The following is a 15,477-nucleotide window of genomic DNA, read 5'->3' on the forward strand; positions in this document are numbered from 1 at the left end:
AACCGACGTGAACCGAAGATCCACGCCGTAGACGCCGCCCGCCGCCGCCTCACATCCCGAGGAGTCGAGGACGCCGTACCGAGGCACCCACCACGATGCCCGCCGCAGGACATCGGGGGGGACGAACCAGCGCCCTCGCCACTCGTCGACCAGACGCATCGGGGCCGCCCACCCGAGGCAGCCCAGATGAGGCCCAGACCTAGGCCCGCTGGCCCAGATCTGGGCCCGCCGCCGCCACCCCTGACCACGGATACGTCGTCGCAGGGCTGCGCCAGCCAGCAGAAGCCGCGCCGCCACCCCGCCGGAGCTGCGTCTTCACCACGCCGTGGTCAGGCCACCGCGCCGCCGCGCCAGACTTCGAGCACGGCGCCCCCGCTGACCGCGCCAGCCCGCGCCACCACAGCCACGCGGGGGAGAGAGAAGCCCCGCCGCCGCCGGCGCCCCGGGGCTTTGCACGGAGATGCCCTCTAGCAGCGGCGAGGGAGGGACGGGAGGAGGAGGGGCTGGAGGTTGGGGAGGCTAGGGTTTCGCCCTGCGCTCGCGGGAGCGACTTTTTCGACATAATCAATCAAAGGCATTGCCTGGGTTCAAAAAAATAGGTAATGCAATGACCGACCCGGATGCAAACATTAGAAAGACCTTATCCAACTGGATTTGCTCTGGTGAAACATAAATTATCCAATAGCTGGTGAACATAATAAGTTAGCTAGGAAGGAAAACGGCTTCTAATTAAGTCACCACTACACCCTAGCATTTCTTCTCTAGCTAGCAGCTAATTAACACTGTATGTACAGCTTACAAAATTAAGTTGCCAGTTCCACATCCGACGACCAAGAGCCGGAACTCCCACACATGCATGCATGTACACCGTCTCTACCTCCCGGTGTGCATGCATGCATATGCATGCTAGCTCCGCTTAATTGATTAGTCTAAACCTTGCAGTGACTGCTGCTGCTGAGCTTTGATCTCCTTCTTCTCTAGGACGGGGGCGGGACCTGCCCCTGCCCGTCGAGACGCGGCCTGGCAGCCCAGAGCGTGCTGACGGCGCGGAGGCGGTGGAAGTACTCGGCGATGGAAACGAAGCAGAGGGCGGCCTGCCGGATGGTGAGCATCTGATGCAGCTTGTGCAGGGTCTGCTGCCTCATCGCATCTGCCTGCAACAGTAGGAGCAGAAAGAAACGTTAAAAATTTGAACAGTCAGTATTATTCATTCGAGTAACAGTAGGCTCATCTAAAAAAAACAAGTTACATTAGGCTAAGAGAAAATGTCAGCTATTGAACGGTTCCATCAATCGGCAAATATATAAGACCGTGTGTAAAATAACCTGTCAAAATCACTCCACATATAAATATATAATAGAGCTGCTAGCTGCGTGCTCTCTTTTTCCTGCACACTAATTCTCCACGACCATGATGCCCCAACTCATCCATCTTGTCAAAAAAAAAAAACTCCTCCGTCTTGTCAATCATATCATCATCCTATGTTTCAGTTCCCCATGGTACGTGTCTGTTTCCTACGTGCGCAGCGTCTAGCGCACACCTATTTTACTTGGGCACAATCACAACTTACGTGTCTACCTAGCAACCTCAGGCTGCCCAACCTATTTGTTCATTCATCTGGCCGTGTGCCGTGTGCGTGCATGCTGATCTCAACAGCCATGCGTACATGCATGATGACGTAGTGCACACGTGTGAGTGATGCTGGCCGTGTCTCTTAACGTACGGGTTCCGGACGCTTGCAAAAAAAAACCTCGATAGCGACCTACGCATCACATTCACATTCACATATGATCATGTACATTACCTGCCTGACGATGCCTTCCATGGAGGAGATCTTGTTGAGGGCGTGGTTCATGTGCCCCATGAAGTTGCTGCCGGCGAGATCCGGGGAGGCGACGCTGTCGGAGAGGGAGTGCTGGAGGTTCTCCATGTCGTGGCTCAGCGATCCCTCGGCCTCCTGCACCCACTGCTGGAGGTTGAGGATGCCCAGGAGCTGGCCCTCCGACAGCGGCTCGAGCTCGACATGCTTCAACATCACCTGCATTTATTATTGTTATACACAACTGTCAGTCAGTTTATACTTGCACTACTATATATTGTAATGCTGAAGGCTTGTTTGCTTATTAATTGCCGGCGCAATCAGAAGATACTTCAATAGTACATATGATTTGCACTTCTGATCTGAAATGTGTACTCAGTAAGCTCAGAACCATAAAAGTCCATAAGAAAAGACACTCAAAATTTACGTTATGCTCTGTCTAGCTTTGAGAATCTTGTAGCAGGTGACCTTCTCACACCACACTATGTACTCTTCTAGATATATATAAACATATTCCTTCTAGAAGGTCAAGATTGTGTACTCGACCAGCAAAAGGAAGGCACTATGAGAGAACCGTATTTGACTTTTTTAGTACATGTGGCGATGATTTATTTTGTTATTAGCATATAGAGGCACCCACAAGGTCGATCCATGATTTGTGAGAAGTACACATCATTGAAGTTAATATTAGAGACACAGTTGCTGAAATGAACACGTAACCCCATAAAGTCATAAACTGAACTGCTGAGTCGATTAAATATATGTTCATTCTTTTAAGTCCTTGAGTAGTCCTAATTTTGGTGTATGGCAAGATTAAGATGGATATGTAGAATAAGCTCAAAACAAAATAACCGTTGTTAATCTGGAAAACCATCACCATCACCATCACAAATGAAACCTCTCCCACACATGTTTCTGTCCAACATTACCTACTCCCTGATCAATCGTTCATGTCTCAACAATGCATGCATCCAAAGGCTTCTTCTCTTTTGCCATTCGTTTCAACTTTTAACTATTCCATCAAGTGCCAGCTGGGCTTCCTGCCACATTAGGCCAAGCTTTTTTCAAATTTGGAATCAATTAAGGCATCACTTGAGTTGTTGACCGGTTTAATTATTATAAAGGGTAACTTAAATACTATGTTTTTTTTTGGAGCTTTTTGAAGGCTGTAGTGGGTGGAGATTACAACAGCAAGTAAGACAAGGGGCACTATTACAAGTTCATTCTCATGGAAAAAGAGTGGGAAGTCGTCACTAAACCTAACTAGCTTGGCTTCTGTTTTACTTGGAAAGGCACTTATCCTAAAATGTACATACATCAATGTAACCTTTTGGGGGACTTGAAAAGGCCGAGCCTTCTGTACATATGTAATTAAGGCAGTCATAAAACATTAATTTAATGAGATAACCATTGTTTGGGTTCTTCACCACGCATATAAAAATTAGGTCTATACCGAGTACATATCTTGTGATGTCATCAGATCGCTATATAATTACATAAATCAACTAGATCACCCGGAGGCATGAAATTAAGGGTCAACCCGGGGTTAGATATGTAGTGCGGTGGGCTTGGAATGACATGTTTCTTTAGTGAAATTGTCAAGGGCATTGTAAGTTATGATCTTGTAGATCAAGATTTGACATTACCTATATTTCAATGATTAGTTGACCCCTTCAAAATAAAAATAAAAATTGTGTAATAAGGAAGAATATTTCATCAACTTCGAGGGCAAGTAGGCATCATGCTTTGTCACTGAATAATTTAGTTGCAGTCTAAAACTTAACTTCCTTGTTACCAACATCAAGTAGGGTAAACCGTCCAAATTTTCTTACCAAATTGATAATCCATATAAAATTTTATGAACCATATGAAACTAACATGATAATAGTTGTTAAAATATACGAAGTATACCCAATGGGCAGTTAGACAACACACATAAAAAAATTAGTGCTACCCGTGTGGTTGTTGTTTGTTTCCAACTCACTTATATATATTATATATGTATACAAATCATGTACATATTTATAAACAAAATATTACCTGAAAAATATATTTGAGCTTGTTTGGTAAGTTAGCAGGATGTCAAAGATCATGTCCACATTATATACAAAGTATTACTAATTTGGTATCTGTAGTACAACTCCAATATAAACCAGTATTATTATTATTATTATTACCATAAAACATGTATAAGACATATTTTCCCACTCATTGCGGTAACAAGACAATTAATCATATTCGGTAGGGACAATATAGGATGGGGAAGCTTAGAGCAATTTCGTGCATACATTAGGTGCTGATCTTTCAGAAATATGCCTCTTGTAGAATGAGCTTTTACCATAATCTTGGTAAAGAAAATTATCTTACATGGTCTCAGTTACTACATTGTTCCACTTCTTTGGGCACAAATAGGGCCCTTGTGGATAGCAGGATTGAGAAACGCGCGAATAAGAAAAACACAGGAATTGAGTTTGTCAGTGCAAAAAAAAAAAAGAAAATTACAAGAATAGTCGTTTGTATAGAACACACGAAAATGCAGTATAAGTGCCTCGAGCCTATACGATTGAGTCTTATTTTCAAATTCATTTTGCATCGAGGCATGAATTTTAGTAGCACCTTGATTCAATGGAAATATATAGACAAAAATATCAAGCACTGGAATCCTACGAATATCCAGTGAAATTCCTACAGTCCAAGGAGGGTCTTGGCTGTGTTTGGAATATAGGTGGATAATATATCCAAATTTTCTAACTAGCTTTTCCCCTGTTAATGTTCTTCTAGCCAACTTTATTATTTAGTATATTTTTTAGCTATTTTCCCATAGTAGAATACAAAATAAGTTGGTCACAACATAATTCGACAACTACAAACAAAATCTTACCCTTGCCAACCGCAGGTCAAAGCTCTTGATCTTGCTTAGAAGGCCAATATATTGTGATAATTACTTATTTATGGTATGTGCTACTTTCCATAAGAGCCCCAGATAAAATCTAAGTTGTCCGATTTTCAGCCCATCGTTTGTGGGCCTAGATGCCTAGGAAATCCCCTGTCCCACGGCATATGGGCCTCTGACCCGGTCTAATTTGGTGGGAGGTTTCTCCATAAGTGATAGTGACACGTGATTTATATTAAACAAATAAAATATGTAAATATGTATCTATTTGTTCTTATCTATATAATAGAGAGTCCTCCCATTATACTCTTTTCAATAGCTAATGGCATATTCCTTCCGATATATGGTGACATAAGTATTCATCACCCAATTCATCTACATCACCCCTCTTCCATTCATGACCCCGACACCCTTTCTCTCTCCACGTGAAGCAACCATCATCGTCATGGCTAGGGTACTTAATCGGCTAGGGTACATAATCAAGGCAATGACACTACCTTTGCCCTATTCTTCATTCCATAGCTTGTCGGCATCTCCAACAAGATGAAACCACAACTTATTAGGCCTTTCGCACGACCCATCATCCATAATTTCGGCTAGCCGTCTACGTGTTTCGATCCAATCCCTCTCCTCTAGACTGTATACTTTATCCTCTGTTGTTGCGTCACTCCATGGTGAATCTCGCATCTGCATCGCTAGAACCATCTCCATGAAAAGTAAACGACTCACAAGCAATGTCTTGTACAAGCAATTGATCGTGTCGGCTCTTCTAGTGTCGAGTACCACGTTGTCTTCGTGTCGTGCAACCATAGTGTAGGGCGCCGGTGGAGATAGTACGAAAGAGGTGGGAGAAGAGACAAAGAGGGATGGGAGGCCGGAGTGACAAGAGAAAAGGGTTGAATGGTATGACAGGTAGGCCCGCATAGCAATGACGTACAAAACAGAAACAAACTTTTGCCAGGTTAGATTGAGAAGTAAACACCACGGCATTGCCATGTTAATGTCCATTTGTCAAAATTTCAGTGGGGCAGTTAAGTATATCCTGTCTTAATATGTAAAAATACAACCGACCGAATAATAGACCTAGGTTGTGCTTGGTGTGCCCGTTTCTGTCTACTCTTCTTCTACTCCCTCCGATCAACAACAATAAGTGTAGTAGATTTAGTACAACTTTATACTATATCAGCGACACTTATTATAGATTAGAGGGAGTACATTCTTAGGATATTTTTTACACAATGGAAGGGTGATACAATAATAAAACAGAAGTGTACAAACCTAGCTTAACTGGTTGGGGGAGTGGATGTACAAACCCAGCACCTGAGTTCAAATCCTCACGGAAGCGAATTTAGGTTCCTATTTATACTTGAGGCCCAGGCTGGACTAAAAATCTTAGTACTCATGCTAAATGGCTGTGTGCATCCCTAGTTGGTGCAGAGGCCGGGAAGTGAAATTCTCCCCATTTTTTAAGAGCTAACATCTCCCCCGACCTAACCTCTCCCCCGAGGCGGCGGCGCCGCCCGCCGTCCCCGGGGAGTCCCCCTCCACTCCGCCCCCTCCCCTCCCCTACAGGCCCCCCTCCTCCGCCGCCGTCGCCGAGGACGCCGCGGGGCAAAGCCCCTGTGGTGAGGCGGCGGTGGCGGCTCGGTCCTCCGTCGGCAGAGCGCACCGCGGGCTGCGGGATCGTGTGGGAGCGGCGGCCTACACCCTCCTCCTCCGTCGACTGAACGCGGCGGGATGGCGGTGGCCGGCGGATCTCCGGCGGCCGGCGGCGGATGTTGGCTGCGGTGTAGTTGGATCTGGGCCGGAGGTTCAGATCGCGATCCTTCGCGGCTACGTCTCGTCAATGGCACGAGGAGGCTTCGCTGGGTCTTCTTCGCGGCTTGAGGACGTCCGGGTCTTCGGCCCGGGCATGGTGGTGGTGGCTGACTTCATCCACCGAAGGCAGTCGGCCAGGCTGGCTGTGTTGGATTTTTCATCCCACTTTCGGCGCCGGCAGCGAGACGGGGAGGCATAGTAGCCGGTGAAAACCGTGCCGACTCCGGTCATGGCGGGCGATGGCGGCGTCGCGCCGTTATCTTGTTGAAGGCATCGTCAAGCAACTATCGCTAACCTACTCGTTCCGGCGGCGAGATGGAGGAGCTTGGAAGCCGGCGATGGTGTCGCCGGTGGAGGGTTGGAGTGGCCAGCCCGGGATGGTCGCCGACGTGGGGGTCCGACCTGAATAAAGGCGGCGGTCCTAGGGCCTCTCTTGCGTGAAGAGGAGGACCTACCGTAGGCCTGGACTCGTGATCTGGCCGGAGTGTTGAGTTCCGGAAGGCTCCGCCGATGATTGCCTGGAGTTTGTTGGATCGGAGGTATTCGGTCGTGCGCACCCATGTTTTTATTCCGACCGATTGGTTCTGGAGGGAGCGGCGCGAAACTCTTTTTCTTTGATTGACATCAAGTGACTATGGATCCATGATGAAAGTTGGAAGAAGAGAATTTCATGAAGGCTGGAGGGGAGGACTAGCTAAGGGAGGTTCAAGTCTTTGCGATGTTGAGGGACTTGCTTGGTGTTCCGGGCTTCACATCAGCGGTATGAAAGTGGGGGCGACAACACAGGTGAAGTGCGGAGTCCTACCTTTCGGGGTGAAAACCCAAGGTCCGGCCTTAATTGGTTGTGCCTCGGCAATGTCCTTGGTGGAGGCATTTGTTTTGAGAGCGGGGACTAGTACGTAATTCAGGTGTTGTCTTGGCGGTGGATGTATTGCTTGTTGTTAGGCCCGAGATACTGTAGCGGGACTTTTCTTTCTTAGTTTTCTTTTCTTGTTTTTGGCTGTGTGCATCCGTAGTGCCATTAGGGTGGTGCGTTGTTGCAGAGGCTGGGTGTAATTGGTATCTTCTTGATATTAATATATTCTCTTTATCGAAAAAAAATAAAACAGAAGTGTGCCTATAACGTACCTTGATGACCTCTGAGGGTCGAAACCCACCCAACCAAAGGAAGCAGCGCTCTGCGGGGCTGGCCCACACCCCGCACAATAGATGGAAGATGTCAGTCCTGGCAATGGCGGCCTTGAGGCCGAGCAGCTCGTCGTGCTGTGCCAACGCGCCGCCGACAATTAACTGCAGCTGGTTGTCCGGTGCATGGTCGTTCAGTGCTCCCTTGAGCTGGACGATCAGCTTGCTGTGCTCGTCGACCCATCTCGCATACTCCATGTCAAACATCCCAGCTGCACATCACAGACATCATACGGAATATTATCATTACATAATGCACTAACTAAAATGCTAAATTAGAGACATATTCGGACGATTAGTTTAGGTAGTCGATATAATCAAGGGATAAATGGATTGAATTATTGGTTTGGGGGTGTCTCATTACCAACTGAAGGGCCAGAAGAAAGGCCTTGGTGGTGCTGATCTCCAGTGCCCAGCAAGACGCCCTAAACATTGCCACTTGTCAGGAACGGATAGTGCTAGTTGAAAGAGCTAATCGACGAGGATTAAATGGATTTTTTTTTCCTTTCAGTTACCTGTACTCTTGCAGCTTGAACCTGTTGTTCGATCTGGCTTAACCTAATCCTACTTGTCTCCAACTGTTGGATGTAAGCCTGAAGAATGAAGAGATTACTTACTTCCCGATGCACCCAAGGCATATGGTATGGATGCGCATTATGGAAGTCACTTAAAATTATCTTTCGTCAAAATATTGCAGGCATTTCAGTAGTGCATATGCATTAAAATAAATTTGAATATATTTAAATGGTTTAAATATTTGTTAAATTAAACTGAAAATTTTGGTCCTTTGGTTGTGGCTGAAGTATTTCCGAAACCAGAATTCAAAACCATGCTGCACATTTTCAGTTTCCAGACGTCCTCGCGTTTTATGAATGTTCTAGCTAGTAGAGCTTGTATATAATTAAAAGTTCACCTTTTTCAATAAAAAAATGTTCACTGGATATACAACAAAATATTTAAATTAAACATATTACTATGGAACTTAGGTTGTATATCTGTAAATCTTTTCTTCTATGTACTTCGTCTAGTTTCTATATCTGCTCACATAGGACTGAAACAAACAAATAATGGGTGGTGATTACATCAATCACATAGTTCTTGAGGCATACTTTAGGTATAACTCACTGTTAATTTCTACAGACAAGCAGACACGGCATGCTCAGAAAATATCTTGCACACCAGGGTATAGTAAAACATATATAGCGACGATAAATTTACAAAGTACATATTGGTTCTCTAGCTAGTTGGTCTGTCAAATTCAGGAAAATAAGGATATCCTTGAGCACATAAGTCCCAAAGAAAGAGCCAAAACTGTTACATCACGAAACTAATTTAATGGCTACTAGCAGACAATGAGACTCCATTTATTTAGCAAGCGAAAAGAATAGTTGACTATTAGCAGTTGAAGTATACTTCCATGAACATTAACGTTCGTATAAACATATACATGTATTCATGTCTGGACCTTACCACATGTACTAATTGTATGTTTGTGAAGATATGTACAGATCGACATAAATATATGCATGATGTGTTTCTTTAAGTTGTGGAGTTTCTTGGTTGACTAGCTCACCTTCTTCCTGAGCCTACTTTTCCTGGCTGCCTCTCTATTCTGTGCAAGCCTTCTCAGTGTCTGCAACATGCAATTAAATATGTAAATACATACACATGTCAAACTCAAAAGTCATAACATATGTGTAGCTATGGTTAACTACCATGTATGTATTGTAGCCTGCCTGCCCTGCAGACAATGACTGTTCACCCTCTCCTAATTAGTTAAGTTACTTAGGCTAATAAAAATACCTTTTTTCTGCAAAAGCTTAACTACTTGTCAAGATCACTGGCTAGCCTAGCTTACCTTGGGGTCTTGTGTTCTCCTGACCCCTTCCCTCTCTGGGTCTGTGCTAGACGATGTTGCACCCTTCCCACTGCTGGTTCCTTCCTTCTGCAAGCCACATTTTTTTTACAAAAACATGTGAGAGAAAGGGAGCAGAGAGAGAGAGAGAGAGAGATCAGCTGTATGCATGTATATATACCTTGATTAGAGTAGCACTGTTCTTGTTGTCCTTTCCTGAATTAGGCAACAAGGGTGCTGCATTGGGGCATCCGGTGGTGACCTTCTGGCCGGCGGCACCTTGCTGCTGCTGGTCAGGCCTCCTGGGAGACGACTGCTGCGGGTTGCCGCCATTAGCAAGCATGACTGCCATGGCTGCGCCACCATTAATCTGAACATAATATATTCACCACACCATGCATCACAAAACGATCCAATTAAGCGTATGTAAGGATATACTAGTACGGAATCTGCATGCATATGACTACGTACGTACCTTTGCAGCAGGATTAAGTGGCTCCGCGGCATGCATGGGCTGGGAGGGAAAGATGTTCAGAGTCTCTGCAAAGCAAACATGGGAATTCAGAAGGTGATTAAGGTTTCATCAGCACCTCATAACTGAAGCTAGAAACAATTAGCTAGTAGAAATAACCCAGAAATAAGACTAATTATTCATGCCTGAAAGGTGCTTAATTTTGATCTTAACTACATGTGCAGTACGCTTGTATAGGAACACTTGAAGGACGCATGCTTATGGGGCTACAATTGAACAGAGTGCACGAGAAGGTGCAGATGGAAAGGAATGTGAGAGAAATGGAAAGAAGGAATATTTATAGCTTCTTTTAGATCAAGCTCTTGCAAAAGGGGAAGGAGAGTCTGTTACATGTCACACTCTTCACACAGGGAGAATTACCAAATAAATCCAAAGAAGGAGCACAACATCAAGAGGAAAACACACGAAACCAAGAAAGAGTTAGACACAACAAATGGCCAATTAAGCATGCTCTCTATATATGTGGCATACACATATACATGAAAAAGAGGCCATGCACAGTTGGTGTATAAAAAAGGAAACCAATTTACAAGATGAAACATCATGGACGCTGAACTTCAATGGGAGAAAGCAAAGAATATTAAGAGGGGATTTTTTTCAGTAACCTACGTCGTTGTTCTTGAATCGACTGTGGGTCATGACCATCTAGGTAGAGAAATAGTGCTGCTTGATCCAAATCCGCCATGTCGTAGCTCATCGGCTCCTTGCTCCTAGAAAGGAAATTGGATGATGAAACAAGCAACAATCAGTGGCTGAATACATTAGCAAGCAAGTAGGAGCACAACTTTTCTTTAATGGAGCAGATAGAAGAGTCGGTGTGAGCATTCCATTAAAAAGTTTTGATCTTAGCTACTTGCTGAAAGCTACAACGAAAAGAATTATATCCTATTATTTGGGAAAAAATTGTCCTTTCCTTAGCTCGACCTCTAAACTGTTTCCATGATCCTTAACTAATCACTAGGTAAACAATTTGGCATAATGATACATGGTCTCTCTAGCTAGTTCCTCGTGTATGTATGCCCATGTACGAATTCTTCAAAGCAATTAAAAATCAAAATTAACTCCACAAGATGTAAGATGGAAAAATCCTGGTCGATTTGCTAATTAAACTGAAATCTATATGCTTGACACAAGAACAATTTCGTTCCCATCACTGGGAAACAAAATTAAACCACCAGGAAATCAAGGAAACCAAAAGGTGAGAACAGAGAACAAAAGAGAATCAATCAGTGTGGAGTTGGTGAATTCCTACCTAGTCTATGCAACCAAGCAAGCAACAGTTCTCTCTTTGCTTGGAGACTCAAAGAGAGAACTCTGGAAGGCCCAAAACAAAAGGGGGAACGTATACCTCGTACAATCAACTTACATGGAGGTGGATGCGATCATCGGCGGCGGCGAGGTGCTCCGGAAGCCGAGGGGGATCTCCAAGGGTTGGTGGTGGTAGTGATCTTCTTCTCTGAAGCCCCCCATAAAGCCCTTATGAAGGCCCTGACCATCCTCCACCTCGTCTGTTTCTTCTTTCCTCTCCCTCTCTCTCTCTCTCTCTCTTCACACTATGCACATATCTAGCAAAAGGATACAAAATCAGATATTAATTGCAAAACCGACTTCTGTTTGCACTCATCTTTTATACCTGGCGCCAGAGATATAAAGAAAGCGCTGCAGCTTTTAGCTTGGAAGTCACCTAAAATCTTTTCCCTACTCCCCTTATCTTTTGACCAAGACCTTGAGAGAAGAAGACTTTTATGAGAGAGAAGGGGAGAGAGACAAAAAGAGAGGTTGGGCGAATACTAGTCTGTATTAATTGGAAGATTGTTAGAGATTCAATTTCTCTCATTCAAATATAATGTGTTCCTATATGCTTCTTGCCACTCCCTATTCAAGTTTATATCATTTATGCCATCGCCGTCTAACTCCGCTAGTTGACTGACACCGTTAAACCACTTGACAGTTATACGCCCATCATTTATTATTGAAGCCAAAAATTATAATTCAGTATTTCTCATTAAAACTATGTATAACAGAAACGGAGACGAGAGCAGTGTCCACAGATATGTGATCGGCTAGGAGCCGGCAAAGCAGATATGAAGATGTACCAGGGGTTGAAAACGGGCTAAAATCTCCTCCCTGCCCCCTTTATCTTTTGACAAAGAAGATTATAATTGTTGGGTAAATACTACTCCGTATTAATAATGAGACTGAGAGCAATTATATATCATACATATTTCTATTTTCTCACTGCAACTCCCTATGCAATTTTGTATCATATGTATGATTGTCGTCTAATTTCATTAATTTACTTACACTATTGAACCACTTGACTGCTACAAGCATGTAAAAGTTAGCGTGGAACAATAATTTAACAATTCTCTCATCTATATATGCATTTATAGAGGATCTTGATAAAAGAGCGGTTCATGATAACTAGGGACTGGCAAAGGAGACGGGCCGCGTTGAACATCGGAAATAGCTTGAAATCCCGCCCTACTTATTAATTGTAAGATTTTGAGCAATTTTATTTTTATCATCCTTTTTTCACGACTCCTATTAAATTTTATATTATTTTTCACATTACCACCTAATTCCTTTAGTTGGCTAACACTCTTGAACCATTTGACCATTGCAAGTCTGTGGGATTTATTCTACACGAATTCAATTACTTACTCCCTACTATAAACATTTATAGAGGATCTTGGGAGAGGAAGAGTGTCCCAGGTAGCAATTAGCAAAGGAAATGAAGATATAGTCAAAGTTCAGAAAAAGATTAATATATTATCCCCAGTTTATTGGTTGAAAGACTGTGATCAATTTCATTTGTGTAATCAACCATTTCATTTTACCTTTTTCCATACATGATTCAGATTTATTTCCCATTCTTCATTGTCATCTAATTCCATTAATTGACTCTTACACTGATGGTTGTAAGTCTAGCTAGTATTATTAAATAGGAAATAAATATCCCTGTTGAAGACATATTGATCATGGAAGGGGGATTTTCACCAAATATGCGATTGAAATGGAGATCGATGAAAAAGAGGATTTGTAGAGAATCGGATTTGTAGAGAATCGAGACTGCGTAGACTGTTATCTTGTGACCAATAACATGGAGAAGATCATCACGACAAGTCTAGTGGAGATGCAATTCACCTAAAAACCTCCAAACACACAAAGAAAAGAAACAACTAAAAAGTAAAAATAGTTTATACAAACCTTAAAAGTAATGTGATGAAACTGAAAAACATGATGAGTACATGATACAATCATCATCGACAAAGATGGAGTCCCCTAGGTGCAAGGTCGCTTGGCGACACCTCGGTGACGAAGATGGAGTTGTCTCCTTTGGCCGAAAAGCGTTGTGTGCCATCTTCTCCGCCGTTCACCACTGGCTAAGAAAGAGTAGGTGGGAATTTGACAAATACTATGTATTATGGATCTTCTAATTTTCAATCGATACTGATTACTTCTATACTTAGCTTTACTTGGCAAACCTTTGGAGGATGTGAAGCTGATATTTAACATTTAGCTTTACTTGGTTCATTTTCTCGATCGTTGAGATAAGCGAGAGATTCTTTATGTTTTTTTACTCTATAAAAAAACACTACAGTTTTCTTTGCATCATATGAACAAATTATAACATCACGGTGAACATCTTTTAGATCGGTATGAACTTGTTTGTAAGATTAACCAATGTTGAGATAATATACCATTTTTTTGTTCTAGACGAATAATTTATGGACAAATAAATTAAATTGATCAAGGGGCAGTTAAATCACTAAGACAAAGAGGCTTTGTGTGTATTAATAATTGGAAGATTGTTTTGCCACACCTGATTTGGGCTTAAGCCATTTTTTTCAGCTGTCGTATAATTCCATGAGTTAGCCTTCACAACCGTACAATTTTCAATATTAGTGATGTCCTATAAAACAACGGCTCTTATCACTAGGTCACGGTCCCATCCGTTCCACAAGAAGTTTGTTGTAACAATTAAGAAGGCATGTACGGAGTAATTCATTTCAAAAAAAAAGGCATGTACGGAGTAATTCATTTCAAAAAAAAAGGCATGGGCTTTAACCTTATGTCCAAAACTCGTTTAACTATTTATGCAGCACGTTCTCTTCGGCAGCAATTCCAAGTTAAATATTTTGAGACATAACTCCCCATGCACTGCAAGAGTAAAACTCCAAACCCCTCCCTGAGAAAATGAACCAAGTAAAGCTGAGTACCAAGTAACAGTTTCACATCTTCTAAAGGTTTACTAAGTAAAGCCAAGTGCAGAAGCAACCTACATCGACTGAAAATTGGAAAATCCATAATACATAGTATTTTTTGAATTTCCACTCGCTCTTTCTCACCCACTCGCTCATGAAGATTGGCTAAGGTGGCGAAAAGTGCCTTTCAGCCCAAGAAGATAACTCCATCTTCGTCATCGAGGTGTCGCAAAGCGGCCTTGGGCCTAGGAGACTCAATCTTTGTCGCTGATGAATGTATCGTGCACTCATTATGTTCTTCAGTTTCCTCACATTACTCTTAAGGTTTGCATAAACTACTTTCACTTTTTGGTTTGTTCCTTCTCTTTCTGTGTTTGCAGGGTGTTTAAGTGGATTGCATCTCCACTTATTGTGATGATTCTCAGGTTATTGGTCACAAGATAATGGTGTACGCAGTTTTGATGCTCTACACATCTTCATCAATCTCATTCCAATCGCATATTTGGCAAAAACTACTCTTCCATAATCAATATGTTTTCAATAGTCATACTTATTTTCTATTTAATAATACTAACTAGACTTACAACCGTCATTCAACTAATGGAGTCAAACAATAATGGAAAATAAGAACTAAACCTGAATCATGAATGGAAAAAGGTAAAGAGGAAATAGTTAATTACACAAATGAAATTGCTCACAATCTTTCAACCAATAAGTGGGAAGAATATATTAACCCGTTTCTGATCTTCGACTGCATCTTCATTTCCTTTGCCGATCTGGACACTGCACCTCTCCCAAGATCCGCCATAAATGTGTAAAGCAGGGAGCAAATAATTCAATTTCTGAATAAATCTCTGACTTGTAATGGTCAAATGGTTCAAGAGTGTTGGCGGTAATGTGAAAAATAATATAAAATTGAATATGTATTCATGATAAAAAGAAAACATGGATGATAAGAATAAAATTGTCAAAATCTTACGACTAATAAGTAGGGCGAGAATTCAACCTATTTTCGATGTTCAACGCGCCAAGTCTCATTTGTCAGTCCGTAGTTGGCACAAACCGCTCATTTCTCAAGATCCGATGTAAATGGGCAGTATTTACCCAACCACTATAATCTTCTTGGTCAAAAGAGAAACAGAGTTTGGGGAGATTTTAGCCTAGTGT

At 42.7% G+C, this 15,477-nt stretch overlaps 1 protein-coding gene across 1 annotated transcript; it reads right to left on the reverse strand.

Moving 5' to 3' along the window:
* Positions 1–977: 977 nt before the first annotated feature.
* Positions 978–11,674, reverse strand: LOC124656618 (transcription factor TGAL7-like). Its single transcript, XM_047195330.1, has 11 exons — positions 11,469–11,674; positions 10,712–10,812; positions 10,046–10,110; positions 9,752–9,940; positions 9,574–9,660; positions 9,289–9,348; positions 8,231–8,308; positions 8,080–8,140; positions 7,659–7,927; positions 1,805–2,038; positions 978–1,154 (listed from the first exon to the last, which is right to left on the reverse strand). Exons 1-11 carry the CDS (start codon positions 11,570–11,572, stop codon positions 978–980), a joined length of 1,425 nt encoding a protein of 474 aa, XP_047051286.1. The 5' UTR covers positions 11,573–11,674.
* Positions 11,675–15,477: the final 3,803 nt, after the last annotated feature.

This window comes from Lolium rigidum, chromosome 5 (genome assembly GCF_022539505.1).
Source record: "Lolium rigidum isolate FL_2022 chromosome 5, APGP_CSIRO_Lrig_0.1, whole genome shotgun sequence".
Taxonomy (NCBI): Eukaryota; Viridiplantae; Streptophyta; class Magnoliopsida; order Poales; family Poaceae; genus Lolium; species Lolium rigidum.